This window comes from Eucyclogobius newberryi, unplaced genomic scaffold (genome assembly GCF_026437365.1).
Source record: "Eucyclogobius newberryi isolate DKJ021-1_F unplaced genomic scaffold, fEucNew1.0.hap1 SCAF_20, whole genome shotgun sequence".
NCBI lineage: Eukaryota > Metazoa > Chordata > Actinopteri > Gobiiformes > Gobiidae > Eucyclogobius > Eucyclogobius newberryi.
Genome location: NW_027315835.1, coordinates 25176790 through 25204324, shown reverse-complemented (window position 1 = coordinate 25204324; position 27535 = coordinate 25176790). Strand labels below are relative to the sequence as shown.

General features: G+C 50.4%; 1 protein-coding gene across 2 annotated transcripts in view; it reads right to left on the bottom strand.

Annotated features, from left to right (window-relative positions):
- eme1 (essential meiotic structure-specific endonuclease 1) overlaps positions 1-27535 on the bottom strand; it is a 41950-nt gene that overhangs the window by 5341 nt on the left and 9074 nt on the right. For both annotated transcript variants that reach the window (XM_072456616.1, XM_072456615.1), the window contains 2 exons: positions 27261-27376; positions 26549-26738 (listed from right to left, as the gene is read on the bottom strand). In XM_072456616.1, the coding sequence (XP_072312717.1) occupies positions 26549-26738; positions 27261-27376 (306 nt within the window). The remainder of the gene's footprint in view (positions 1-26548; positions 26739-27260; positions 27377-27535) is intronic.

Below are 27535 nucleotides of genomic sequence, written 5' to 3'. Positions count from 1 at the left end.
TGTTTGCGCTTACTCTCGGTCACATGTTTGCGCTTACTCTCGGTCATGTGTTTGCGCTTACTCTCGGTCATGTGTTTGCGCTTACTCTCGGTCACGTGTTTGCGCTTACTCTCGGTTACGTGTTTGCGCTTACTCTCGGTCACGTTTTTGCGCTTACTCTCAGTCAAGTGTTTGCGCTTACTCTCGGTCACATGTTTGCGCTTACTCTCGGTCACATCTTTGCGCTTACTCTCTGTCACGTGTTTGCGCTTATTCTCGGTCACATGTTTGCGCTTACTCTCGGTCACGTGTTTGCGCTTACTCTCGGTCACGTGTTTGCGCTTACTCTCGGTCAAGTGTTTGCGCTTACTCTCGATCAAGTGTTTGCGCTTACTCTCGGTCACGTGTTTGCGCTTACTCTCGGTCACGTGTTTGCGCTTACTCTCGGTCACATGTATGCGCTTACTCTCTGTCACGTGTTTGCGCTTACTCTCGGTTACGTGTTTGCGCTTACTCTCGATCAAGTGTTTGCGCTTACTCTCGGTAACGTGTTTGCGCTTACTCTCGATCAAGTGTTTGCGCTTACTCTCGGTCACGTGTTTGCGCTTACTCTCAGTCACATGTTTGCGCTTACTCTCGGTCATGTGTTTGCGCTTACTCTCGGTCACGTGTTTGCGCTTACTCTCTGTCACATGTTTGCGTTTACTCTCGGTCACGTGTTTGCGCTTACTCTCGGTCACATGTTTGCGCTTACTCTCGGTCACGTGTTTGCGCTTACTCTCGGTCACATGTTTGCGCTTACTCTCTGTCGCGTGTTTGCGCTTACTCTCGGTCACATGTTTGCGCTTACTCTCGGTCACGTGTTTGCGCTTACTTTACGCTTACTCTCGGTCACGTGTTTGCGCTTACTCTCGATCAAGTGTTTGCGCTTACTCTCGGTCACGTGTTTGCGCTTACTCTCGGTCTCGTGTTTGCGCTTACTCTCGGTCACGTGTTTGCGCTTACTCTCGGTCACGTGTTTGCGCTTACTCTCTGTCGCGTGTTTGCGCTTACTCTCGGTCACATGTTTGCGCTTACTCTCGGTCACGTGTTTGCGCTTACTTTACGCTTACTCTCGGTCACGTGTTTGCGCTTACTCTCGATCAAGTGTTTGCGCTTACTCTCGGTCACGTGTTTGCGCTTACTCTCGGTCACGTGTTTGCGCTTACTCTCGGTCACGTGTTTGCGCTTACTCTCGGTCACGTGTTTGCGCTTACTCTCGGTCACGTGTTTGCGCTTACTCTCGATCACGTGTTTGCGCTTACTCTCGATCAAGTGTTTGCGCTTACTCTCGGTCACGTGTTTGCGCTTACTCTCGGTCACGTGTTTGCGCTTACTCTCGGTCACGTGTTTGCGCTTACTCTCGGTCACATGTTTGCGCTTACTCTCGGTCACGTGTTTGCGCTTACTCTCGGTCACATGTTTGCGCTTACTCTCGGTTACGTGTTTGCGCTTACTCTCGATCAAGTGTTTGCGCTTACTCTCGGTCACATGTTTGCGCTTACTCTCGGTCACGTGTTTGCGCTTACTCTCGATCAAGTGTTTGCGCTTACTCTCGATCAAGTGTTTGCGCTTACTCTCGGTCACATGTTTGCGCTTACTCTCGATCAAGTGTTTGCGCTTACTCTCGGTCACGTGTTTGCGCTTACTCTCGGTCACGTGTTTGCGCTTACTCCCGGTCACGTGTTTGCGCTTACTCTCGATCACGTGTTTGTGCTTACTCTCGGTCAAGTGTTTGCGCTTACTCTCGGTCACGTGTTTGCGCTTACTCTCGGTCACATGTTTGCGCTTACTCTTGATCAAGTGTTTGCGCTTACTCTCGGTCATATGTTTGCGCTTACTCTCGGTCACGTGTTTGCGCTTACTCTCGGTCACGTGTTTGCGCTTACTCTCGGTCACGTGTTTGCGCTTACTCTCGGTCACGTGTTTGCGCTTACAATCGGTCACATGTTTGCGCTTACTCTCGTTCAAGTGTTTGCGCTTACTCTCGGTCAAGTGTTTGCGCTTACTCTCGGTCACGTGTTTGCGCTTACTCTCGGTCACATATTTGCGCTTACTCTCGATCAAGTGTTTGCGCTTACTCTCGGTCACGTGTTTGCGCTTACTCTCGGTCACATGTTTGCGCTTACTCTCGGTCATGTGTTTGCGCTTACTCTCGGTCATGTGTTTGCGCTTACTCTCGGTCACGTGTTTGCGCTTACTCTCGGTTACGTGTTTGCGCTTACTCTCGGTCACGTTTTTGCGCTTACTCTCAGTCAAGTGTTTGCGCTTACTCTCGGTCACATGTTTGCGCTTACTCTCGGTCACATCTTTGCGCTTACTCTCTGTCACGTGTTTGCGCTTATTCTCGGTCACATGTTTGCGCTTACTCTCGGTCACGTGTTTGCGCTTACTCTCGGTCACGTGTTTGCGCTTACTCTCGGTCAAGTGTTTGCGCTTACTCTCGATCAAGTGTTTGCGCTTACTCTCGGTCACGTGTTTGCGCTTACTCTCGGTCACGTGTTTGCGCTTACTCTCGGTCACATGTATGCGCTTACTCTCTGTCACGTGTTTGCGCTTACTCTCGGTTACGTGTTTGCGCTTACTCTCGATCAAGTGTTTGCGCTTACTCTCGGTAACGTGTTTGCGCTTACTCTCGATCAAGTGTTTGCGCTTACTCTCGGTCACGTGTTTGCGCTTACTCTCAGTCACATGTTTGCGCTTACTCTCGGTCATGTGTTTGCGCTTACTCTCGGTCACGTGTTTGCGCTTACTCTCTGTCACATGTTTGCGTTTACTCTCGGTCACGTGTTTGCGCTTACTCTCGGTCACATGTTTGCGCTTACTCTCGGTCACGTGTTTGCGCTTACTCTCGGTCACATGTTTGCGCTTACTCTCTGTCGCGTGTTTGCGCTTACTCTCGGTCACATGTTTGCGCTTACTCTCGGTCACGTGTTTGCGCTTACTTTACGCTTACTCTCGGTCACGTGTTTGCGCTTACTCTCGATCAAGTGTTTGCGCTTACTCTCGGTCACGTGTTTGCGCTTACTCTCGGTCTCGTGTTTGCGCTTACTCTCGGTCACGTGTTTGCGCTTACTCTCGGTCACGTGTTTGCGCTTACTCTCTGTCGCGTGTTTGCGCTTACTCTCGGTCACATGTTTGCGCTTACTCTCGGTCACGTGTTTGCGCTTACTTTACGCTTACTCTCGGTCACGTGTTTGCGCTTACTCTCGATCAAGTGTTTGCGCTTACTCTCGGTCACGTGTTTGCGCTTACTCTCGGTCACGTGTTTGCGCTTACTCTCGGTCACGTGTTTGCGCTTACTCTCGGTCACGTGTTTGCGCTTACTCTCGGTCACGTGTTTGCGCTTACTCTCGATCACGTGTTTGCGCTTACTCTCGATCAAGTGTTTGCGCTTACTCTCGGTCACGTGTTTGCGCTTACTCTCGGTCACGTGTTTGCGCTTACTCTCGGTCACGTGTTTGCGCTTACTCTCGGTCACATGTTTGCGCTTACTCTCGGTCACGTGTTTGCGCTTACTCTCGGTCACATGTTTGCGCTTACTCTCGGTTACGTGTTTGCGCTTACTCTCGATCAAGTGTTTGCGCTTACTCTCGGTCACATGTTTGCGCTTACTCTCGGTCACGTGTTTGCGCTTACTCTCGATCAAGTGTTTGCGCTTACTCTCGATCAAGTGTTTGCGCTTACTCTCGGTCACATGTTTGCGCTTACTCTCGATCAAGTGTTTGCGCTTACTCTCGGTCACGTGTTTGCGCTTACTCTCGGTCACGTGTTTGCGCTTACTCCCGGTCACGTGTTTGCGCTTACTCTCGATCACGTGTTTGTGCTTACTCTCGGTCAAGTGTTTGCGCTTACTCTCGGTCACGTGTTTGCGCTTACTCTCGGTCACATGTTTGCGCTTACTCTTGATCAAGTGTTTGCGCTTACTCTCGATCAAGTGTTTGCGCTTACTCTCGGTCATATGTTTGCGCTTACTCTCGGTCACGTGTTTGCGCTTACTCTCGGTCACGTGTTTGCGCTTACTCTCGGTCACGTGTTTGCGCTTACTCTCGGTCACGTGTTTGCGCTTACAATCGGTCACATGTTTGCGCTTACTCTCGTTCAAGTGTTTGCGCTTACTCTCGGTCAAGTGTTTGCGCTTACTCTCGGTCACGTGTTTGCGCTTACTCTCGGTCACATATTTGCGCTTACTCTCGATCAAGTGTTTGCGCTTACTCTCGGTCACGTGTTTGCGCTTACTCTCGGTCACATGTTTGCGCTTACTCTCGGTCACGTGTTTGCGCTTACTCTCGGTCATGTGTTTGCGCTTACTCTCGGTCACGTGTTTGCGCTTACTCTCGGTTACGTGTTTGCGCTTACTCTCGGTCACGTTTTTGCGCTTACTCTCAGTCAAGTGTTTGCGCTTACTCTCGGTCACATGTTTGCGCTTACTCTCGGTCACATCTTTGCGCTTACTCTCTGTCACGTGTTTGCGCTTATTCTCGGTCACATGTTTGCGCTTACTCTCGGTCACGTGTTTGCGCTTACTCTCGGTCACGTGTTTGCGCTTACTCTCGGTCAAGTGTTTGCGCTTACTCTCGATCAAGTGTTTGCGCTTACTCTCTGTCGCGTGTTTGCGCTTACTCTCGGTCACATGTTTGCGCTTACTCTCGGTCACGTGTTTGCGCTTACTTTACGCTTACTCTCGGTCACGTGTTTGCGCTTACTCTCGATCAAGTGTTTGCGCTTACAATCGGTCACATGTTTGCGCTTACTCTCGTTCAAGTGTTTGCGCTTACTCTCGGTCAAGTGTTTGCGCTTACTCTCGGTCACGTGTTTGCGCTTACTCTCGGTCACATATTTGCGCTTACTCTCGATCAAGTGTTTGCGCTTACTCTCGGTCACGTGTTTGCGCTTACTCTCGGTCACATGTTTGCGCTTACTCTCGGTCATGTGTTTGCGCTTACTCTCGGTCATGTGTTTGCGCTTACTCTCGGTCACGTGTTTGCGCTTACTCTCGGTTACGTGTTTGCGCTTACTCTCGGTCACGTTTTTGCGCTTACTCTCAGTCAAGTGTTTGCGCTTACTCTCGGTCACATGTTTGCGCTTACTCTCGGTCACATCTTTGCGCTTACTCTCTGTCACGTGTTTGCGCTTATTCTCGGTCACATGTTTGCGCTTACTCTCGGTCACGTTTTTGCGCTTACTCTCAGTCAAGTGTTTGCGCTTACTCTCGGTCACATGTTTGCGCTTACTCTCGGTCACATCTTTGCGCTTACTCTCTGTCACGTGTTTGCGCTTATTCTCGGTCACATGTTTGCGCTTACTCTCGGTCACGTGTTTGCGCTTACTCTCGGTCACGTGTTTGCGCTTACTCTCGGTCACGTGTTTGCGCTTACTCTCGATCAAGTGTTTGCGCTTACAATCGGTCACATGTTTGCGCTTACTCTCGTTCAAGTGTTTGCGCTTACTCTCGGTCAAGTGTTTGCGCTTACTCTCGGTCACGTGTTTGCGCTTACTCTCGGTCACATATTTGCGCTTACTCTCGATCAAGTGTTTGCGCTTACTCTCGGTCACGTGTTTGCGCTTACTCTCGGTCACATGTTTGCGCTTACTCTCGGTCATGTGTTTGCGCTTACTCTCGGTCATGTGTTTGCGCTTACTCTCGGTCACGTGTTTGCGCTTACTCTCGGTTACGTGTTTGCGCTTACTCTCGGTCACGTTTTTGCGCTTACTCTCAGTCAAGTGTTTGCGCTTACTCTCGGTCACATGTTTGCGCTTACTCTCGGTCACATCTTTGCGCTTACTCTCTGTCACGTGTTTGCGCTTATTCTCGGTCACATGTTTGCGCTTACTCTCGGTCACGTGTTTGCGCTTACTCTCGGTCACGTGTTTGCGCTTACTCTCGGTCAAGTGTTTGCGCTTACTCTCGATCAAGTGTTTGCGCTTACTCTCGGTCACGTGTTTGCGCTTACTCTCGGTCACGTGTTTGCGCTTACTCTCGGTCACATGTATGCGCTTACTCTCTGTCACGTGTTTGCGCTTACTCTCGGTTACGTGTTTGCGCTTACTCTCGATCAAGTGTTTGCGCTTACTCTCGGTAACGTGTTTGCGCTTACTCTCGATCAAGTGTTTGCGCTTACTCTCGGTCACGTGTTTGCGCTTACTCTCAGTCACATGTTTGCGCTTACTCTCGGTCATGTGTTTGCGCTTACTCTCGGTCACGTGTTTGCGCTTACTCTCTGTCACATGTTTGCGTTTACTCTCGGTCACGTGTTTGCGCTTACTCTCGGTCACATGTTTGCGCTTACTCTCGGTCACGTGTTTGCGCTTACTCTCGGTCACATGTTTGCGCTTACTCTCTGTCGCGTGTTTGCGCTTACTCTCGGTCACATGTTTGCGCTTACTCTCGGTCACGTGTTTGCGCTTACTTTACGCTTACTCTCGGTCACGTGTTTGCGCTTACTCTCGATCAAGTGTTTGCGCTTACTCTCGGTCACGTGTTTGCGCTTACTCTCGGTCTCGTGTTTGCGCTTACTCTCGGTCACGTGTTTGCGCTTACTCTCGGTCACGTGTTTGCGCTTACTCTCTGTCGCGTGTTTGCGCTTACTCTCGGTCACATGTTTGCGCTTACTCTCGGTCACGTGTTTGCGCTTACTTTACGCTTACTCTCGGTCACGTGTTTGCGCTTACTCTCGATCAAGTGTTTGCGCTTACTCTCGGTCACGTGTTTGCGCTTACTCTCGGTCACGTGTTTGCGCTTACTCTCGGTCACGTGTTTGCGCTTACTCTCGGTCACGTGTTTGCGCTTACTCTCGGTCACGTGTTTGCGCTTACTCTCGATCACGTGTTTGCGCTTACTCTCGATCAAGTGTTTGCGCTTACTCTCGGTCACGTGTTTGCGCTTACTCTCGGTCACGTGTTTGCGCTTACTCTCGGTCACGTGTTTGCGCTTACTCTCGGTCACATGTTTGCGCTTACTCTCGGTCACGTGTTTGCGCTTACTCTCGGTCACATGTTTGCGCTTACTCTCGGTTACGTGTTTGCGCTTACTCTCGATCAAGTGTTTGCGCTTACTCTCGGTCACATGTTTGCGCTTACTCTCGGTCACGTGTTTGCGCTTACTCTCGATCAAGTGTTTGCGCTTACTCTCGATCAAGTGTTTGCGCTTACTCTCGGTCACATGTTTGCGCTTACTCTCGATCAAGTGTTTGCGCTTACTCTCGGTCACGTGTTTGCGCTTACTCTCGGTCACGTGTTTGCGCTTACTCCCGGTCACGTGTTTGCGCTTACTCTCGATCACGTGTTTGTGCTTACTCTCGGTCAAGTGTTTGCGCTTACTCTCGGTCACGTGTTTGCGCTTACTCTCGGTCACATGTTTGCGCTTACTCTTGATCAAGTGTTTGCGCTTACTCTCGATCAAGTGTTTGCGCTTACTCTCGGTCATATGTTTGCGCTTACTCTCGGTCACGTGTTTGCGCTTACTCTCGGTCACGTGTTTGCGCTTACTCTCGGTCACGTGTTTGCGCTTACTCTCGGTCACGTGTTTGCGCTTACAATCGGTCACATGTTTGCGCTTACTCTCGTTCAAGTGTTTGCGCTTACTCTCGGTCAAGTGTTTGCGCTTACTCTCGGTCACGTGTTTGCGCTTACTCTCGGTCACATATTTGCGCTTACTCTCGATCAAGTGTTTGCGCTTACTCTCGGTCACGTGTTTGCGCTTACTCTCGGTCACATGTTTGCGCTTACTCTCGGTCACGTGTTTGCGCTTACTCTCGGTCATGTGTTTGCGCTTACTCTCGGTCACGTGTTTGCGCTTACTCTCGGTTACGTGTTTGCGCTTACTCTCGGTCACGTTTTTGCGCTTACTCTCAGTCAAGTGTTTGCGCTTACTCTCGGTCACATGTTTGCGCTTACTCTCGGTCACATCTTTGCGCTTACTCTCTGTCACGTGTTTGCGCTTATTCTCGGTCACATGTTTGCGCTTACTCTCGGTCACGTGTTTGCGCTTACTCTCGGTCACGTGTTTGCGCTTACTCTCGGTCAAGTGTTTGCGCTTACTCTCGATCAAGTGTTTGCGCTTACTCTCTGTCGCGTGTTTGCGCTTACTCTCGGTCACATGTTTGCGCTTACTCTCGGTCACGTGTTTGCGCTTACTTTACGCTTACTCTCGGTCACGTGTTTGCGCTTACTCTCGATCAAGTGTTTGCGCTTACTCTCGGTCACGTGTTTGCGCTTACTCTCGGTCACATGTTTGCGCTTACTCTCGGTCACGTGTTTGCGCTTACTCTCGGTCACGTGTTTGCGCTTACTCTCGGTCACGTGTTTGCGCTTACTCTCGATCACGTGTTTGCGCTTACTCTCGATCAAGTGTTTGCGCTTACTCTCGGTCACGTGTTTGCGCTTACTCTCGGTCACGTGTTTGCGCTTACTCTCGGTCACGTGTTTGCGCTTACTCTCGGTCACATGTTTGCGCTTACTCTCGGTCACGTGTTTGCGCTTACTCTCGGTCACATGTTTGCGCTTACTCTCGGTTACGTGTTTGCGCTTACTCTCGATCAAGTGTTTGCGCTTACTCTCGGTCACATGTTTGCGCTTACTCTCGGTCACGTGTTTGCGCTTACTCTCGATCAAGTGTTTGCGCTTACTCTCGATCAAGTGTTTGCGCTTACTCTCGGTCACATGTTTGCGATTACTCTCGATCAAGTGTTTGCGCTTACTCTCGGTCACGTGTTTGCGCTTACTCTCGGTCACGTGTTTGCGCTTACTCCCGGTCACGTGTTTGCGCTTACTCTCGATCACGTGTTTGTGCTTACTCTCGGTCAAGTGTTTGCGCTTACTCTCGGTCACGTGTTTGCGCTTACTCTCGGTCACATGTTTGCGCTTACTCTTGATCAAGTGTTTGCGCTTACTCTCGGTCATATGTTTGCGCTTACTCTCGGTCACATGTTTGCGCTTACTCTCGGTCACGTGTTTGCGCTTACTCTCGGTCACGTGTTTGCGCTTACTCTCGGTCACGTGTTTGCGCTTACAATCGGTCACATGTTTGCGCTTACTCTCGTTCAAGTGTTTGCGCTTACTCTCGGTCACGTGTTTGCGCTTACTCTCGGTCACGTTTTTGCGCTTACTCTCAGTCAAGTGTTTGCGCTTACTCTCGGTCACATGTTTGCGCTTACTCTCGGTCACGTCTTTGCGCTTACTCTCTGTCACGTGTTTGCGCTTATTCTCGGTCACATGTTTGCGCTTACTCTCGGTCACGTGTTTAAGCTTACTTTACGCTTACTCTCGGTCACGTGTTTGCGCTTACTCTCGGTCACGTGTTTGCGCTTACTCTCGGTCAAGTGTTTGCGCTTACTCTCGATCAAGTGTTTGCGCTTACTCTCGGTCACGTGTTTGCGCTTACTCTCGATCAAGTGTTTGCGCTTACTCTCGGTCACGTGTTTGCGCTTACTCTCGGTCACATGTTTGCGCTTACTCTCGGTCAAGTGTTTGCGCTTACTCTCGGTCACGTGTTTGCGCTTACTCTCGGTCACGTGTTTGCGCTTACTCTCGATCAAGTGTTTGCGCTTACTCTCGGTCACGTGTTTGCGCTTAGTCTCGATCAAGTGTTTGCGCTTACTCTCGGTCACGTGTTTGCGCTTACTCTCGGTCACGTGTTTGCGCTTACTCTCGGTCACGTGTTTGCGCTTACTCTCGGTCACGTGTTTGCGCTTACTCTCGGTCACGTGTTTGCGCTTACTCTCGGTCACGTGTTTGCGCTTACTCTCGGTTACGTGTTTGCGCTTACTCTCGATCAAGTGTTTGCGCTTACTCTCGGTCACGTTTTTGCGCTTACTCTCGATCACGTACTTGCGCTTACTCTCGGTCACGTGTTTGCGCTTACTCTCGGTCACGTGCTTGCGCTTACTCTCGGTCACGTTTTTGTGCTTACTCTCGGTCACGTGTTTGCGCTTACTCTCGGTCACGTGTTTGCGCTTACTCTCGGTCACATGTTTGCGCTTACTCTAGATCAAGTGTTTGCGCTTACTCTCGGTCACATGTTTGCGCTTACTCTCGGTCACATGTTTGCGCTTACTTTACGCTTACTCTCGGTCACGTGTTTGCGCTTACTCTCGGTCACGTGTTTGCGCTTACTCTCGGTCACGTGTTTGCGCTTACTCTCGGTCACGTGTTTGCGCTTACTCTCGGTCACATGTTTGCGCTTACTCTCGATCAAGTGTTTGCGCTTACTCTCGGTCAAGTGTTTGCGCTTACTCTCGGTCACGTGTTTGCGCTTACTCTCGGTCACGTGTTTGCGCTTACTCTCGGTCACATGTTTGCGCTTACTCTCGGTCACGTGTTTGCGCTTACTCTCGGTCACGTGTTTGCGCTTACTCTCGGTCAAGTGTTTGCGCTTACTCTCGATCAAGTGTTTGCGCTTACTCTCGGTCACGTGTTTGCGCTTACTCTCGATCAAGTGTTTGCGCTTACTCTCGGTCACGTGTTTGCGCTTACTCTCGGTCACATGTTTGCGCTTACTCTCGGTCAAGTGTTTGCGCTTACTCTCGGTCACGTGTTTGCGCTTACTCTCGGTCACGTGTTTGCGCTTACTCTCGATCAAGTGTTTGCGCTTACTCTCGGTCACGTGTTTGCGCTTACTCTCGATCAAGTGTTTGCGCTTACTCTCGGTCACGTGTTTGCGCTTACTCTCGGTCACGTGTTTGCGCTTACTCTCGGTCACATGTTTGCGCTTACTCTTGATCAAGTGTTTGCGCTTACTCTCGATCACGTGTTTGCGCTTACTCTCGGTAACATCTTTGCGCTTACTCTCTGTCACGTGTTTGCGCTTACTCTCGGTCACATGTTTGCGCTTACTCTCGGTCACGTGTTTAAGCTTCCTTTACGCTTACTCTCGGTCACGTGTTTGCGCTTACTCTCGGTCACGTGTTTGCGCTTACTCTCGGTCAAGTGTTTGCGCTTACTCTCGGTCACGTGTTTGCGCTTACTCTCGATCAAGTGTTTGCGCTTACTCTCGGTCACGTGTTTGCGCTTACTCTCGGTCACGTGTTTGCGCTTACTCTCGATCAAGTGTTTGCGCTTACTCTCGGTCACGTGTTTGCGCTTACTCTCGGTCACATGTTTGCGCTTACTCTCGGTCAAGTGTTTGCGCTTACTCTCGGTCACGTGTTTGCGCTTACTCTCGGTCACGTGTTTGCGCTTACTCTCGATCAAGTGTTTGCGCTTACTCTCGGTCACGTGTTTGCGCTTACTCTCGATCAAGTGTTTGCGCTTACTCTCGGTCACGTGTTTGCGCTTACTCTCGGTCACGTGTTTGCGCTTACTCTCGGTCACGTGTTTGCGCTTACTCTCGGTCACGTGTTTGCGCTTACTCTCGGTCACGTGTTTGCGCTTACTCTCGGTCACATGTTTGCGCTTACTCTCGGTTACGTGTTTGCGCTTACTCTCGATCAAGTGTTTGCGCTTACTCTCGGTCACGTTTTTGCGCTTACTCTCGATCAAGTGTTTGCGCTTACTCTCGGTCACGTGTTAGCGCTTACTCTCGGTCACATGCTTGCGCTTACTCTCTGTCGCGTGTTTGCGCTTACTCTCGGTCACATGTTTGCGCTTACTCTCGGTCACATGTTTGCGCTTACTCTCCGTCACGTGTTTGCGCTTACTTTACGCTTACTCTCGGTCACGTGTTTGCGCTTACTCTCGGTCACATGTTTGCGCTTACTCTCGGTTACGTGTTTGCGCTTACTCTCGGTCACATGTTTGCGCTTACTCTCGATCACATGTTTGCGCTTACTCTCGGTCACGTGTTTGCGCTTACTCTCGATCACATGTTTGCGCTTACTCTCGGTCACGTGTTTGCGCTTACTCTCGGTCACATATTTGCGCTTACTCTCGATCAAGTGTTTGCGCTTACTCTCGGTCACGTGTTTGCGCTTACTCTCGGTCACATGTTTGCGCTTACTCTCGGTCATGTGTTTGCGCTTACTCTCGGTCATGTGTTTGCGCTTACTCTCGGTCACGTGTTTGCGCTTACTCTCGGTTACGTGTTTGCGCTTACTCTCGGTTACGTGTTTGCGCTTACTCTCGATCAAGTGTTTGCGCTTACTCTCGGTCACGTTTTTGCGCATACTCTCAGTCAAGTGTTTGCGCTTACTCTCGGTCACATGTTTGCGCTTACTCTCGGTCACATCTTTGCGCTTACTCTCTGTCACGTGTTTGCGCTTATTCTCGGTCACATGTTTGCGCTTACTCTCGGTCACGTGTTTAAGCTTACTTTACGCTTACTCTCGGTCACGTGTTTGCGCTTACTCTCGGTCACGTGTTTGCGCTTACTCTCGGTCAAGTGTTTGCGCTTACTCTCGATCAAGTGTTTGCGCTTACTCTCGGTCACGTGTTTGCGCTTACTCTCGATCAAGTGTTTGCGCTTACTCTCGGTCACGTGTTTGCGCTTACTCTCGGTCACATGTTTGCGCTTACTCTCGGTCAAGTGTTTGCGCTTACTCTCGGTCACGTGTTTGCGCTTACTCTCGGTCACATGTTTGCGCTTACTCTCGGTTACGTGTTTGCGCTTACTCTCGATCAAGTGTTTGCGCTTACTCTCGGTCACGTGTTTGCGCTTACTCTCGGTCACATGCTTGCGCTTACTCTCTGTCGCGTGTTTGCGCTTACTCTCGGTCACATGTTTGCGCTTACTCTCGGTCACGTGTTTGCGCTTACTTTACGCTTACTCTCGGTCACGTGTTTGCGCTTACTCTCGGTCACATGTTTGCGCTTACTCTCGGTTACGTGTTTGCGCTTACTCTCGGTCACATGTTTGCGCTTACTCTCGGTCACGTGTTTGCGCTTACTCTCGGTCACATGCTTGCGCTTACTCTCTGTCGCGTGTTTGCGCTTACTCTCGGTCACATGTTTGCGCTTACTCTCGGTCACGTGTTTGCGCTTACTTTACGCTTACTCTCGGTCACGTGTTTGCGCTTACTCTCGGTCACATGTTTGCGCTTACTCTCGGTTACGTGTTTGCGCTTACTCTCGGTCACATGTTTGCGCTTACTCTCGATCACATGTTTGCGCTTACTCTCGGTCACGTGTTTGCGCTTACTCTCGATCACATGTTTGCGCTTACTCTCGGTCACATGTTTGCGCTTACTCTCGGTCACGTGTTTGCGCTTACTCTCTGTCACATGTTTGCGCTTACTCTCGGTCACGTGTTTGCGCTTACTTTACGCTTACTCTCGATCACATATTTGCGCTTACTCTCGGTCACGTGTTTGCGCTTACTCTCGGTCACGTGTTTGCGCTTACTCTCGGTCACGTGTTTGCGCTTACTCTCGGTCACGTTTTTGTGCTTACTCTCGGTCACGTGTTTGCGCTTACTCTCGGTCACGTGTTTGCGCTTACTCTCTGTCACATGTTTGCGCTTACTCTCGGTCACTTGTTTGCGCTTACTTTACGCTTACTCTCGATCACGTATTTGCGCTTACTCTCGGTCACGTGTTTGCGCTTACTCTCGGTCACGTGTTTGCGCTTACTCTCGGTCACGTGTTTGCGCTTACTCTCGGTCACGTTTTTGCGCTTACTTTACGCTTACTCTCGGTCACGTATTTGCGCTTACTCTCGGTCACGTGTTTGCGCTTACTCTCGGTCACGTGTTTGCGCTTACTCTCGGTCACGTGTTTGCGCTTACTCTCGGTCACGTTTTTGTGCTTAATCTCGGTCACGTGTTTGCGCTTACTCTCGGTCACGTGTTTGCGCTTACTCTCTGTCACATGTTTGCGCTTACTCTCGGTCACTTGTTTGCGCTTACTTTACGCTTACTCTCGATCACGTATTTGCGCTTACTCTCGGTCACGTGTTTGCGCTTACTCTCGGTCACGTGTTTGCGCTTACTCTCGGTCACGTGTTTGCGCTTACTCTCGGTCACGTTTTTGTGCTTACTCTCGGTCACGTGTTTGCGCTTACTCTCGGTCACGTGTTTGCGCTTACTCTCGGTCACATGTTTGCGCTTACTCTAGATCAAGTGTTTGCGCTTACTCTCGGTCACATGTTTGCGCTTACTCTCGGTCACATGTTTGCGCTTACTTTACGCTTACTCTCGGTCACGTGTTTGCGCTTACTCTCGGTCACGTGTTTGCGCTTACTCTCGGTCACATGTTTGCGCTTACTCTCGGTCACGTGTTTGCGCTTACTCTCGGTCACATTTTTGCGCTTACTCTCGATCAAGTGTTTGCGCTTACTCTCGGTCAAGTGTTTGCGCTTACTCTCGGTCAAGTGTTTGCGCTTACTCTCGGTCACGTGTTTGCGCTTACTCTCGGTCACGTGTTTGCGCTTACTCTCGGTCACATGTTTGCGCTTACTCTCGATCAAGTGTTTGCGCTTACTCTTGGTCATGTGTTTGCGCTTACTCTCGGTCATGTGTTTGCGCTTACTCTCGGTCACGTGTTTGCGCTTACTCTCGGTCACATGTTTGCGCTTACTCTCGATCATGTGTTTGCGCTTACTCTCGGTCACGTGTTTGCACTTACTCTCGGTCACGTGTTTGCGCTTACTCTCGGTCACGTGTTTGCGCTTACTCTCGATCATGTGTTTGCGCTTACTCTCGGTCACGTGTTTGCGCTTACTCTCGGTCACGTGTTTGCGCTTACTCTCGGTCACGTGTTTGCGCTTACTCTCGGTCACATGTTTGCGCTTACTCTCGATCAAGCGTTTGCGCTTACTCTCGGTCAAGCGTTTGCGCTTACTCTCGGTCAAGTGTTTGCGCTTACTCTCGGTCACGTGTTTGCGCTTACTCTCGGTCACATGTTTGCGCTTACTCTCGATCAAGTGTTTGCGCTTACTCTCGGTCACATGTTTGCGCTTACTCTCGGTCACGTGTTTGCGCTTACTTTACGCTTACTCTCGGTCACATGTTTGCGCTTACTCTCGGTCACATGTTTAAGCTTACCCCCGGTCACATGTTTAAGCTTACTCTCGGTCACGTGTTTGCGCTTACTCTCGGTCACGTGTTTGCACTTACTCTCGGTCACATGTTTGCGCTTACTCTCTATCAAGTGTTTGCGCTTACTCTCGGTCAAGTGTTTGCGCTTACTCTCGGTCACATGTTTGCGCTTACTCTCGATCAAGTGTTTGCGCTTACTCTCGGGCACATGTTTGCGCTTACTCTCGGTCATATGTTTGCGCCTTTCGGTCACATGTTTGTGCTTACTCTCGATCACGTGTTTGCGCTTACTCTCGGTCACATGTTTGCGCTTACTCTCGGTCACGTGTTTGCGCTTACTCTCGGTCACGTGTTTGCGCTTACTCTCGGTCACGTGTTTGCGCTTACTCTCGGTCACATGTTTGCGCTTACTCTCGATCATGTTTGCGCTTACTCTCGGTCACGTGTTTGCGCTCACTCTCGATCATGTGTTTGCGCTTACTCTCGGTCACATGTTTGCGCTTACTCTCGGTCACGTGTTTGCGCTTACTCTCGGTCACGTGTTTGCGCTTACTCTCGGTCACGTGTTTGCGCTTACTCTCGGTCACATGTTTGCGCTTACTCTCGATCAAGTGTTTGCGCTTACTCTCGGTCAAGTGTTTGCGCTTACTCTCGGTCACATGTTTGCGCTTACTCTCGATCAAGTGTTTGCGCTTACTCTCGGGCACATGTTTGCGCTTACTCTCGGTCACGTGTTTGCGCTTACTCTCGGTCACGTGTTTGCGCTTACTCTCGGTCACGTGTTTGCGCTTACTCTCGGTCACGTGTTTGCGCTTACTCTCGGTCACATGTTTGCGCTTACTCTCGGTCGTGTTTGCGCTTACTCTCGGTCACGTGTTTGCGCTTACTCTCGGTCACATGTTTGCGCTTACTCTCTGTCATGTTTGCGCTTACTCTCGGTCACATGTTTGCGCTTACTCTCGGTCACATGTTTGCGCTTACTCTCGGTCACATGTTTGCGCTTACTCTCGGTCACATGTTTGCGCTTACTCTTGGTCACATGTTTGCGCTTACTCTCTGTCATGTTTGCGCTTACTCTCTGTCACATGTTTGCGCTTACTCTCGGTCATATGTTTGCGCTTACTCTCGGTCACATGTTTGCGCTTACTCTCGGTCATGTATGCGCTTACTCTCGGTCACGTGTTTGCGCTTACTCTCGGTCATGTTTGCGCTTACCTCCGGTCACATGTTTGCGCTTACTCTTGATCATGTTTGCGCTTACTCTCGGTCACGTGTTTGCGCTCACTCTCAATCACGTGTTTGCGCTTACTCTCGGTCACGTGTTTGCGCTTACTCTCGGTCACGTGTTTGCGCTTACTCTCGGCCATATGTTTGCGCTTACTCTCGGTCACATGTTTGCGCTCACTCTCGATCACGTGTTTGCGCTTACTCTCGGTCACGTGTTTGCGCTTACTCTCGGTCACGTGTTTGCGCTTACTCTCGGTCACATGTTTGCGCTTACTCTCGATCATGTTTGCGCTTACTCTCGGTCACGTGTTTGCGCTCACTCTCGATCACGTGTTTGCGCTTACTCTCGGTCACATGTTTGCGCTTACTCTCGGTCACGTGTTTGCGCTTACTCTCGGTCACATGTTTGCGCTTACTCTCGATCATGTTTGCGCTTACTCTCGGTCACGTGTTTGCGCTCACTCTCGATCACGTGTTTGCGCTTACTCTCGGTCACATGTTTGCGCTTACTCTCGGTCACGTGTTTGCGCTTACTCTCGGTCACGTGTTTGCGCTTACTCTCGGTCACGTGTTTGCGCTTACTCTCGATCAAGTGTTTGCGCTTACTCTCGGTCACGTGTTTGCGCTTACTCTCGGTCACATGTTTGCGCTTACTCTCGGTCAAGTGTTTGCGCTTACTCTCGGTCACGTGTTTGCGCTTACTCTCGGTCACGTGTTTGCGCTTACTCTCGATCAAGTGTTTGCGCTTACTCTCGGTCACGTGTTTGCGCTTACTCTCGATCAAGTGTTTGCGCTTACTCTCGGTCACGTGTTTGCGCTTACTCTCGGTCACGTGTTTGCGCTTACTCTCGGTCACGTGTTTGCGCTTACTCTCGGTCACGTGTTTGCGCTTACTCTCGGTCACGTGTTTGCGCTTACTCTCGGTCACATGTTTGCGCTTACTCTCGTTACGTGTTTGCGCTTACTCTCGATCAAGTGTTTGCGCTTACTCTCGGTCACGTTTTTGCGCTTACTCTCGATCAAGTGTTTGCGCTTACTCTCGGTCACGTGTTTGCGCTTACTCTCGGTCACATGCTTGCGCTTACTCTCTGTCGCGTGTTTGCGCTTACTCTCGGTCACATGTTTGCGCTTACTCTCGGTCACATGTTTGCGCTTACTCTCCGTCACGTGTTTGCGCTTACTTTACGCTTACTCTCGGTCACGTGTTTGCGCTTACTCTCGGTCACATGTTTGCGCTTACTCTCGGTTACGTGTTTGCGCTTACTCTCGGTCACATGTTTGCGCTTACTCTCGATCACATGTTTGCGCTTACTCTCGGTCACGTGTTTGCGCTTACTCTCGATCACATGTTTGCGCTTACTCTCGGTCACGTGTTTGCGCTTACTCTCGGTCACATATTTGCGCTTACTCTCGATCAAGTGTTTGCGCTTACTCTCGGTCACGTGTTTGCGCTTACTCTCGGTCACATGTTTGCGCTTACTCTCGGTCATGTGTTTGCGCTTACTCTCGGTCATGTGTTTGCGCTTACTCTCGGTCACGTGTTTGCGCTTACTCTCGGTTACGTGTTTGCGCTTACTCTCGGTTACGTGTTTGCGCTTACTCTCGATCAAGTGTTTGCGCTTACTCTCGGTCACGTTTTTGCGCATACTCTCAGTCAAGTGTTTGCGCTTACTCTCGGTCACATGTTTGCGCTTACTCTCGGTCACATCTTTGCGCTTACTCTCTGTCACGTGTTTGCGCTTATTCTCGGTCACATGTTTGCGCTTACTCTCGGTCACGTGTTTAAGCTTACTTTACGCTTACTCTCGGTCACGTGTTTGCGCTTACTCTCGGTCACGTGTTTGCGCTTACTCTCGGTCAAGTGTTTGCGCTTACTCTCGATCAAGTGTTTGCGCTTACTCTCGGTCACGTGTTTGCGCTTACTCTCGATCAAGTGTTTGCGCTTACTCTCGGTCACGTGTTTGCGCTTACTCTCGGTCACATGTTTGCGCTTACTCTCGGTCAAGTGTTTGCGCTTACTCTCGGTCACGTGTTTGCGCTTACTCTCGGTCACATGTTTGCGCTTACTCTCGGTTACGTGTTTGCGCTTACTCTCGATCAAGTGTTTGCGCTTACTCTCGGTCACGTGTTTGCGCTTACTCTCGGTCACATGCTTGCGCTTACTCTCTGTCGCGTGTTTGCGCTTACTCTCGGTCACATGTTTGCGCTTACTCTCGGTCACGTGTTTGCGCTTACTTTACGCTTACTCTCGGTCACGTGTTTGCGCTTACTCTCGGTCACATGTTTGCGCTTACTCTCGGTTACGTGTTTGCGCTTACTCTCGGTCACATGTTTGCGCTTACTCTCGGTCACGTGTTTGCGCTTACTCTCGGTCACATGCTTGCGCTTACTCTCTGTCGCGTGTTTGCGCTTACTCTCGGTCACATGTTTGCGCTTACTCTCGGTCACGTGTTTGCGCTTACTTTACGCTTACTCTCGGTCACGTGTTTGCGCTTACTCTCGGTCACATGTTTGCGCTTACTCTCGGTTACGTGTTTGCGCTTACTCTCGGTCACATGTTTGCGCTTACTCTCGATCACATGTTTGCGCTTACTCTCGGTCACGTGTTTGCGCTTACTCTCGATCACATGTTTGCGCTTACTCTCGGTCACATGTTTGCGCTTACTCTCGGTCACGTGTTTGCGCTTACTCTCTGTCACATGTTTGCGCTTACTCTCGGTCACGTGTTTGCGCTTACTTTACGCTTACTCTCGATCACGTATTTGCGCTTACTCTCGGTCACGTGTTTGCGCTTACTCTCGGTCACGTGTTTGCGCTTACTCTCGGTCACGTGTTTGCGCTTACTCTCGGTCACGTTTTTGTGCTTACTCTCGGTCACGTGTTTGCGCTTACTCTCGGTCACGTGTTTGCGCTTACTCTCTGTCACATGTTTGCGCTTACTCTCGGTCACTTGTTTGCGCTTACTTTACGCTTACTCTCGATCACGTATTTGCGCTTACTCTCGGTCACGTGTTTGCGCTTACTCTCGGTCACGTGTTTGCGCTTACTCTCGGTCACGTGTTTGCGCTTACTCTCGGTCACGTTTTTGCGCTTACTTTACGCTTACTCTCGGTCACGTATTTGCGCTTACTCTCGGTCACGTGTTTGCGCTTACTCTCGGTCACGTGTTTGCGCTTACTCTCGGTCACGTGTTTGCGCTTACTCTCGGTCACGTTTTTGTGCTTAATCTCGGTCACGTGTTTGCGCTTACTCTCGGTCACGTGTTTGCGCTTACTCTCTGTCACATGTTTGCGCTTACTCTCGGTCACTTGTTTGCGCTTACTTTACGCTTACTCTCGATCACGTATTTGCGCTTACTCTCGGTCACGTGTTTGCGCTTACTCTCGGTCACGTGTTTGCGCTTACTCTCGGTCACGTGTTTGCGCTTACTCTCGGTCACGTTTTTGTGCTTACTCTCGGTCACGTGTTTGCGCTTACTCTCGGTCACGTGTTTGCGCTTACTCTCGGTCACATGTTTGCGCTTACTCTAGATCAAGTGTTTGCGCTTACTCTCGGTCACATGTTTGCGCTTACTCTCGGTCACATGTTTGCGCTTACTTTACGCTTACTCTCGGTCACGTGTTTGCGCTTACTCTCGGTCACGTGTTTGCGCTTACTCTCGGTCACATGTTTGCGCTTACTCTCGGTCACGTGTTTGCGCTTACTCTCGGTCACATTTTTGCGCTTACTCTCGATCAAGTGTTTGCGCTTACTCTCGGTCAAGTGTTTGCGCTTACTCTCGGTCACGTGTTTGCGCTTACTCTCGGTCACGTGTTTGCGCTTACTCTCGGTCACATGTTTGCGCTTACTCTCGATCAAGTGTTTGCGCTTACTCTTGGTCATGTGTTTGCGCTTACTCTCGGTCATGTGTTTGCGCTTACTCTCGGTCACGTGTTTGCGCTTACTCTCGGTCACATGTTTGCGCTTACTCTCGATCATGTGTTTGCGCTTACTCTCGGTCACGTGTTTGCACTTACTCTCGGTCACGTGTTTGCGCTTACTCTCGGTCACGTGTTTGCGCTTACTCTCGATCATGTGTTTGCGCTTACTCTCGGTCACGTGTTTGCGCTTACTCTCGGTCACGTGTTTGCGCTTACTCTCGGTCACGTGTTTGCGCTTACTCTCGGTCACATGTTTGCGCTTACTCTCGATCAAGCGTTTGCGCTTACTCTCGGTCAAGCGTTTGCGCTTACTCTCGGTCAAGTGTTTGCGCTTACTCTCGGTCACGTGTTTGCGCTTACTCTCGGTCACATGTTTGCGCTTACTCTCGATCAAGTGTTTGCGCTTACTCTCGGTCACATGTTTGCGCTTACTCTCGGTCACGTGTTTGCGCTTACTTTACGCTTACTCTCGGTCACATGTTTGCGCTTACTCTCGGTCACATGTTTAAGCTTACCCCCGGTCACATGTTTAAGCTTACTCTCGGTCACGTGTTTGCGCTTACTCTCGGTCACGTGTTTGCACTTACTCTCGGTCACATGTTTGCGCTTACTCTCTATCAAGTGTTTGCGCTTACTCTCGGTCAAGTGTTTGCGCTTACTCTCGGTCACATGTTTGCGCTTACTCTCGATCAAGTGTTTGCGCTTACTCTCGGGCACATGTTTGCGCTTACTCTCGGTCATATGTTTGCGCCTTTCGGTCACATGTTTGCGCTTACTCTCGATCACGTGTTTGCGCTTACTCTCGGTCACATGTTTGCGCTTACTCTCGGTCACGTGTTTGCGCTTACTCTCGGTCACGTGTTTGCGCTTACTCTCGGTCACGTGTTTGCGCTTACTCTCGGTCACATGTTTGCGCTTACTCTCGATCATGTTTGCGCTTACTCTCGGTCACGTGTTTGCGCTCACTCTCGATCATGTGTTTGCGCTTACTCTCGGTCACATGTTTGCGCTTACTCTCGGTCACGTGTTTGCGCTTACTCTCGGTCACGTGTTTGCGCTTACTCTCGGTCACGTGTTTGCGCTTACTCTCGGTCACATGTTTGCGCTTACTCTCGATCAAGTGTTTGCGCTTACTCTCGGTCAAGTGTTTGCGCTTACTCTCGGTCACATGTTTGCGCTTACTCTCGATCAAGTGTTTGCGCTTACTCTCGGGCACATGTTTGCGCTTACTCTCGGTCACGTGTTTGCGCTTACTCTCGGTCACGTGTTTGCGCTTACTCTCGGTCACGTGTTTGCGCTTACTCTCGGTCACGTGTTTGCGCTTACTCTCGGTCACATGTTTGCGCTTACTCTCGGTCGTGTTTGCGCTTACTCTCGGTCACGTGTTTGCGCTTACTCTCGGTCACATGTTTGCGCTTACTCTCTGTCATGTTTGCGCTTACTCTCGGTCACATGTTTGCGCTTACTCTCGGTCACATGTTTGCGCTTACTCTCGGTCACATGTTTGCGCTTACTCTCGGTCACATGTTTGCGCTTACTCTTGGTCACATGTTTGCGCTTACTCTCTGTCATGTTTGCGCTTACTCTCTGTCACATGTTTGCGCTTACTCTCGGTCATATGTTTGCGCTTACTCTCGGTCACATGTTTGCGCTTACTCTCGGTCATGTATGCGCTTACTCTCGGTCACGTGTTTGCGCTTACTCTCGGTCATGTTTGCGCTTACCTCCGGTCACATGTTTGCGCTTACTCTTGATCATGTTTGCGCTTACTCTCGGTCACGTGTTTGCGCTCACTCTCAATCACGTGTTTGCGCTTACTCTCGGTCACGTGTTTGCGCTTACTCTCGGTCACGTGTTTGCGCTTACTCTCGGCCATATGTTTGCGCTTACTCTCGGTCACATGTTTGCGCTCACTCTCGATCACGTGTTTGCGCTTACTCTCGGTCACGTGTTTGCGCTTACTCTCGGTCACGTGTTTGCGCTTACTCTCGGTCACATGTTTGCGCTTACTCTCGATCATGTTTGCGCTTACTCTCGGTCACGTGTTTGCGCTCACTCTCGATCACGTGTTTGCGCTTACTCTCGGTCACATGTTTGCGCTTACTCTCGGTCACGTGTTTGCGCTTACTCTCGGTCACATGTTTGCGCTTACTCTCGATCATGTTTGCGCTTACTCTCGGTCACGTGTTTGCGCTCACTCTCGATCACGTGTTTGCGCTTACTCTCGGTCACATGTTTGCGCTTACTCTCGGTCACGTGTTTGCGCTTACTCTCGGTCACGTGTTTGCGCTTACTCTCGGTCACGTGTTTGCGCTTACTCTCGGTCACGTGTTTGCGCTTACTCTCGGTCACGTGTTTGCGCTTACTCTCGGTCACATGTTTGCGCTTACTCTCGGTCACGTGTTTGCGCTTACTCTCGATCATGTGTTTGCGCTTACTCTCGGTCACGTGTTTGCGCTTACTCTCGGTCACGTGTTTGCGCTTACTCTCGGTCACGTGTTTGCGCTTACTCTCGGTCATGTTTGCGCTTACTCTCGATCACGTGTTTGCGCTTACTCTCGGTCATGTTTGCGCTTACTCTCGGTCATGTTTGCGCTCACTCTCGGTCATATGTTTGCGCTTACTCTCGGTCACGTGTTTGCGCTTACTCTCGGTCACATGTTTGCGCTTACTCTTGATCATGTTTGCGCTTACTCTCGGTCACGTGTTTGCGCTTACTCTCGGTCACGTGTTTGCGCTTACTCTCGGACACATGTTTGCGCTTACTCTCGGTCACGTGTTTGCGCTTACTCTCGGTCACGTGTTTGCGCTCACTCTCGATCACGTGTTTGCGCTTACTCTCGGTCACGTGTTTGCGCTTACTCTCGGTCACATGTTTGCGCTTACTCTAGATCAAGTGTTTGCGCTTACTCTCGGTCACATGTTTGCGCTTACTCTCGGTCACATGTTTGCGCTTACTTTACGCTTACTCTCGGTCACGTGTTTGCGCTTACTCTCGGTCACGTGTTTGCGCTTACTCTCGGTCACATGTTTGCGCTTACTCTCGGTCACGTGTTTGCGCTTACTCTCGGTCACATTTTTGCGCTTACTCTCGATCAAGTGTTTGCGCTTACTCTCGGTCAAGTGTTTGCGCTTACTCTCGGTCACGTGTTTGCGCTTACTCTCGGTCACGTGTTTGCGCTTACTCTCGGTCACATGTTTGCGCTTACTCTCGATCAAGTGTTTGCGCTTACTCTTGGTCATGTGTTTGCGCTTACTCTCGGTCATGTGTTTGCGCTTACTCTCGGTCACGTGTTTGCGCTTACTCTCGGTCACATGTTTGCGCTTACTCTCGATCATGTGTTTGCGCTTACTCTCGGTCACGTGTTTGCACTTACTCTCGGTCACGTGTTTGCGCTTACTCTCGGTCACGTGTTTGCGCTTACTCTCGATCATGTGTTTGCGCTTACTCTCGGTCACGTGTTTGCGCTTACTCTCGGTCACGTGTTTGCGCTTACTCTCGGTCACGTGTTTGCGCTTACTCTCGGTCACATGTTTGCGCTTACTCTCGATCAAGCGTTTGCGCTTACTCTCGGTCAAGCGTTTGCGCTTACTCTCGGTCAAGTGTTTGCGCTTACTCTCGGTCACGTGTTTGCGCTTACTCTCGGTCACATGTTTGCGCTTACTCTCGATCAAGTGTTTGCGCTTACTCTCGGTCACATGTTTGCGCTTACTCTCGGTCACGTGTTTGCGCTTACTTTACGCTTACTCTCGGTCACATGTTTGCGCTTACTCTCGGTCACATGTTTAAGCTTACCCCCGGTCACATGTTTAAGCTTACTCTCGGTCACGTGTTTGCGCTTACTCTCGGTCACGTGTTTGCACTTACTCTCGGTCACATGTTTGCGCTTACTCTCTATCAAGTGTTTGCGCTTACTCTCGGTCAAGTGTTTGCGCTTACTCTCGGTCACATGTTTGCGCTTACTCTCGATCAAGTGTTTGCGCTTACTCTCGGGCACATGTTTGCGCTTACTCTCGGTCATATGTTTGCGCCTTTCGGTCACATGTTTGCGCTTACTCTCGATCACGTGTTTGCGCTTACTCTCGGTCACATGTTTGCGCTTACTCTCGGTCACGTGTTTGCGCTTACTCTCGGTCACGTGTTTGCGCTTACTCTCGGTCACGTGTTTGCGCTTACTCTCGGTCACATGTTTGCGCTTACTCTCGATCATGTTTGCGCTTACTCTCGGTCACGTGTTTGCGCTCACTCTCGATCATGTGTTTGCGCTTACTCTCGGTCACATGTTTGCGCTTACTCTCGGTCACGTGTTTGCGCTTACTCTCGGTCACGTGTTTGCGCTTACTCTCGGTCACGTGTTTGCGCTTACTCTCGGTCACATGTTTGCGCTTACTCTCGATCAAGTGTTTGCGCTTACTCTCGGTCAAGTGTTTGCGCTTACTCTCGGTCACATGTTTGCGCTTACTCTCGATCAAGTGTTTGCGCTTACTCTCGGGCACATGTTTGCGCTTACTCTCGGTCACGTGTTTGCGCTTACTCTCGGTCACGTGTTTGCGCTTACTCTCGGTCACGTGTTTGCGCTTACTCTCGGTCACGTGTTTGCGCTTACTCTCGGTCACATGTTTGCGCTTACTCTCGGTCGTGTTTGCGCTTACTCTCGGTCACGTGTTTGCGCTTACTCTCGGTCACATGTTTGCGCTTACTCTCTGTCATGTTTGCGCTTACTCTCGGTCACATGTTTGCGCTTACTCTCGGTCACATGTTTGCGCTTACTCTCGGTCACATGTTTGCGCTTACTCTCGGTCACATGTTTGCGCTTACTCTTGGTCACATGTTTGCGCTTACTCTCTGTCATGTTTGCGCTTACTCTCTGTCACATGTTTGCGCTTACTCTCGGTCATATGTTTGCGCTTACTCTCGGTCACATGTTTGCGCTTACTCTCGGTCATGTATGCGCTTACTCTCGGTCACGTGTTTGCGCTTACTCTCGGTCATGTTTGCGCTTACCTCCGGTCACATGTTTGCGCTTACTCTTGATCATGTTTGCGCTTACTCTCGGTCACGTGTTTGCGCTCACTCTCAATCACGTGTTTGCGCTTACTCTCGGTCACGTGTTTGCGCTTACTCTCGGTCACGTGTTTGCGCTTACTCTCGGCCATATGTTTGCGCTTACTCTCGGTCACATGTTTGCGCTCACTCTCGATCACGTGTTTGCGCTTACTCTCGGTCACGTGTTTGCGCTTACTCTCGGTCACGTGTTTGCGCTTACTCTCGGTCACATGTTTGCGCTTACTCTCGATCATGTTTGCGCTTACTCTCGGTCACGTGTTTGCGCTCACTCTCGATCACGTGTTTGCGCTTACTCTCGGTCACATGTTTGCGCTTACTCTCGGTCACGTGTTTGCGCTTACTCTCGGTCACATGTTTGCGCTTACTCTCGATCATGTTTGCGCTTACTCTCGGTCACGTGTTTGCGCTCACTCTCGATCACGTGTTTGCGCTTACTCTCGGTCACATGTTTGCGCTTACTCTCGGTCACGTGTTTGCGCTTACTCTCGGTCACGTGTTTGCGCTTACTCTCGGTCACGTGTTTGCGCTTACTCTCGGTCACGTGTTTGCGCTTACTCTCGGTCACGTGTTTGCGCTTACTCTCGGTCACATGTTTGCGCTTACTCTCGGTCACGTGTTTGCGCTTACTCTCGATCATGTGTTTGCGCTTACTCTCGGTCACGTGTTTGCGCTTACTCTCGGTCACGTGTTTGCGCTTACTCTCGGTCACGTGTTTGCGCTTACTCTCGGTCATGTTTGCGCTTACTCTCGATCACGTGTTTGCGCTTACTCTCGGTCATGTTTGCGCTTACTCTCGGTCATGTTTGCGCTCACTCTCGGTCATATGTTTGCGCTTACTCTCGGTCACGTGTTTGCGCTTACTCTCGGTCACATGTTTGCGCTTACTCTTGATCATGTTTGCGCTTACTCTCGGTCACGTGTTTGCGCTTACTCTCGGTCACGTGTTTGCGCTTACTCTCGGACACATGTTTGCGCTTACTCTCGGTCACGTGTTTGCGCTTACTCTCGGTCACGTGTTTGCGCTCACTCTCGATCACGTGTTTGCGCTTACTCTCGATCACGTGTTTGCGCTCACTCTCGGTCATGTTTGCGCTCACTCTTGGTCATATGTTTGCGCTTACTCTCGATCACGTGTTTGCGCTTACTTTCGGTCACGTGTTTGCGCTTACTCTCGGTCATGTTTGCACTTACTCTCGGTCAAGTGTTTGCGCTTACTCTCGGTCATATGTTTGCGCTTACTCTCGGTCACGTGTTTGCGCTTACTCTCGGTCACGTGTTGGCGCTTACTCTCGGTCACATGTTTGCGCTTACTCTCGGTCACGTGTTTGCGCTTACTCTCGGTCACATGTTTGCGCTTACTCTCTGTCATGTTTGCGCTTACTCTCGGTCACATGTTTGCGCCCCTACCTGTGTGAGCAGTCGAGGCGAGGGGTAGCACGAGAGCACTGCCGACGCCATGTCCGCACTGACCCTGTGGAGCTGCTGCACCTGCCTCCTCCACACCTGCAGGAGACCCTTCCCACTGCGCTCCACCTTCTGCCCCCCCGCCCACTCGCTCTCTAGGTGGAACGAGAAGCCGCTGTTGTCCCGCTCGCGCCTGCAACCACAAACAAGGTTTTTAAAAGGAGACATTATGCTTTTTTCAGGTACCTAGAATTGAACGATAGTATAACTAAATCATAATTTTACATTTTGCAAGGAACACAAAAAATCAACAAAAAGAATGCATTCTTTGTATTGTACATTTTTTAAACATGCTTTGGCATCTCATGTTTTAGAATTTCAAATCTACTGGCAGGAGGAGAAAAGAGAGATGATTGGCTGTGGACATCTGCATGATCATCATTTATGCTTAGAAACAACTGAATCTGAAGAAAATATGAATGCACAGCTCTGCTTTTATTGGTTTATTTTATGCTTTCTTACATTTTATTTAATAGATCATGTTTTCTGTATGGAGTATTACACGCTGACATTAATTCATTTGCAGAGTTTAAGTGTGAGAAAAAATAGCTGTATAAACTACTGATAAAAAAAACACATACAATAACTGCTTGTTCAGCTTTCATTACCGAGCTGCGTTAACTCATCAACAGTTTAATAAACGAACATTACATACTTGAAAGGAGCCTCGGCAACGGCCTTGGTTGCAATGGTGATGTGCTGGACGAAGTCGTTCCATGTGGAAAGGAAGCGCACGCAGACGTTGGTGTGAAGCTGCAGGTGGACCATGGCCTGAGGAGAGGACACAGTCACTGTCACTCATGTTACATATGTACTCTTAGCCACTTGGCCCTGGGCCCCAGACCGGTTCACCTTGGAGCGCTTCTTTGGCACTATTCTTTTAATGGATTTCCATGCTCAGGGTCTGGCTCCACATCATGAGACAGAGGT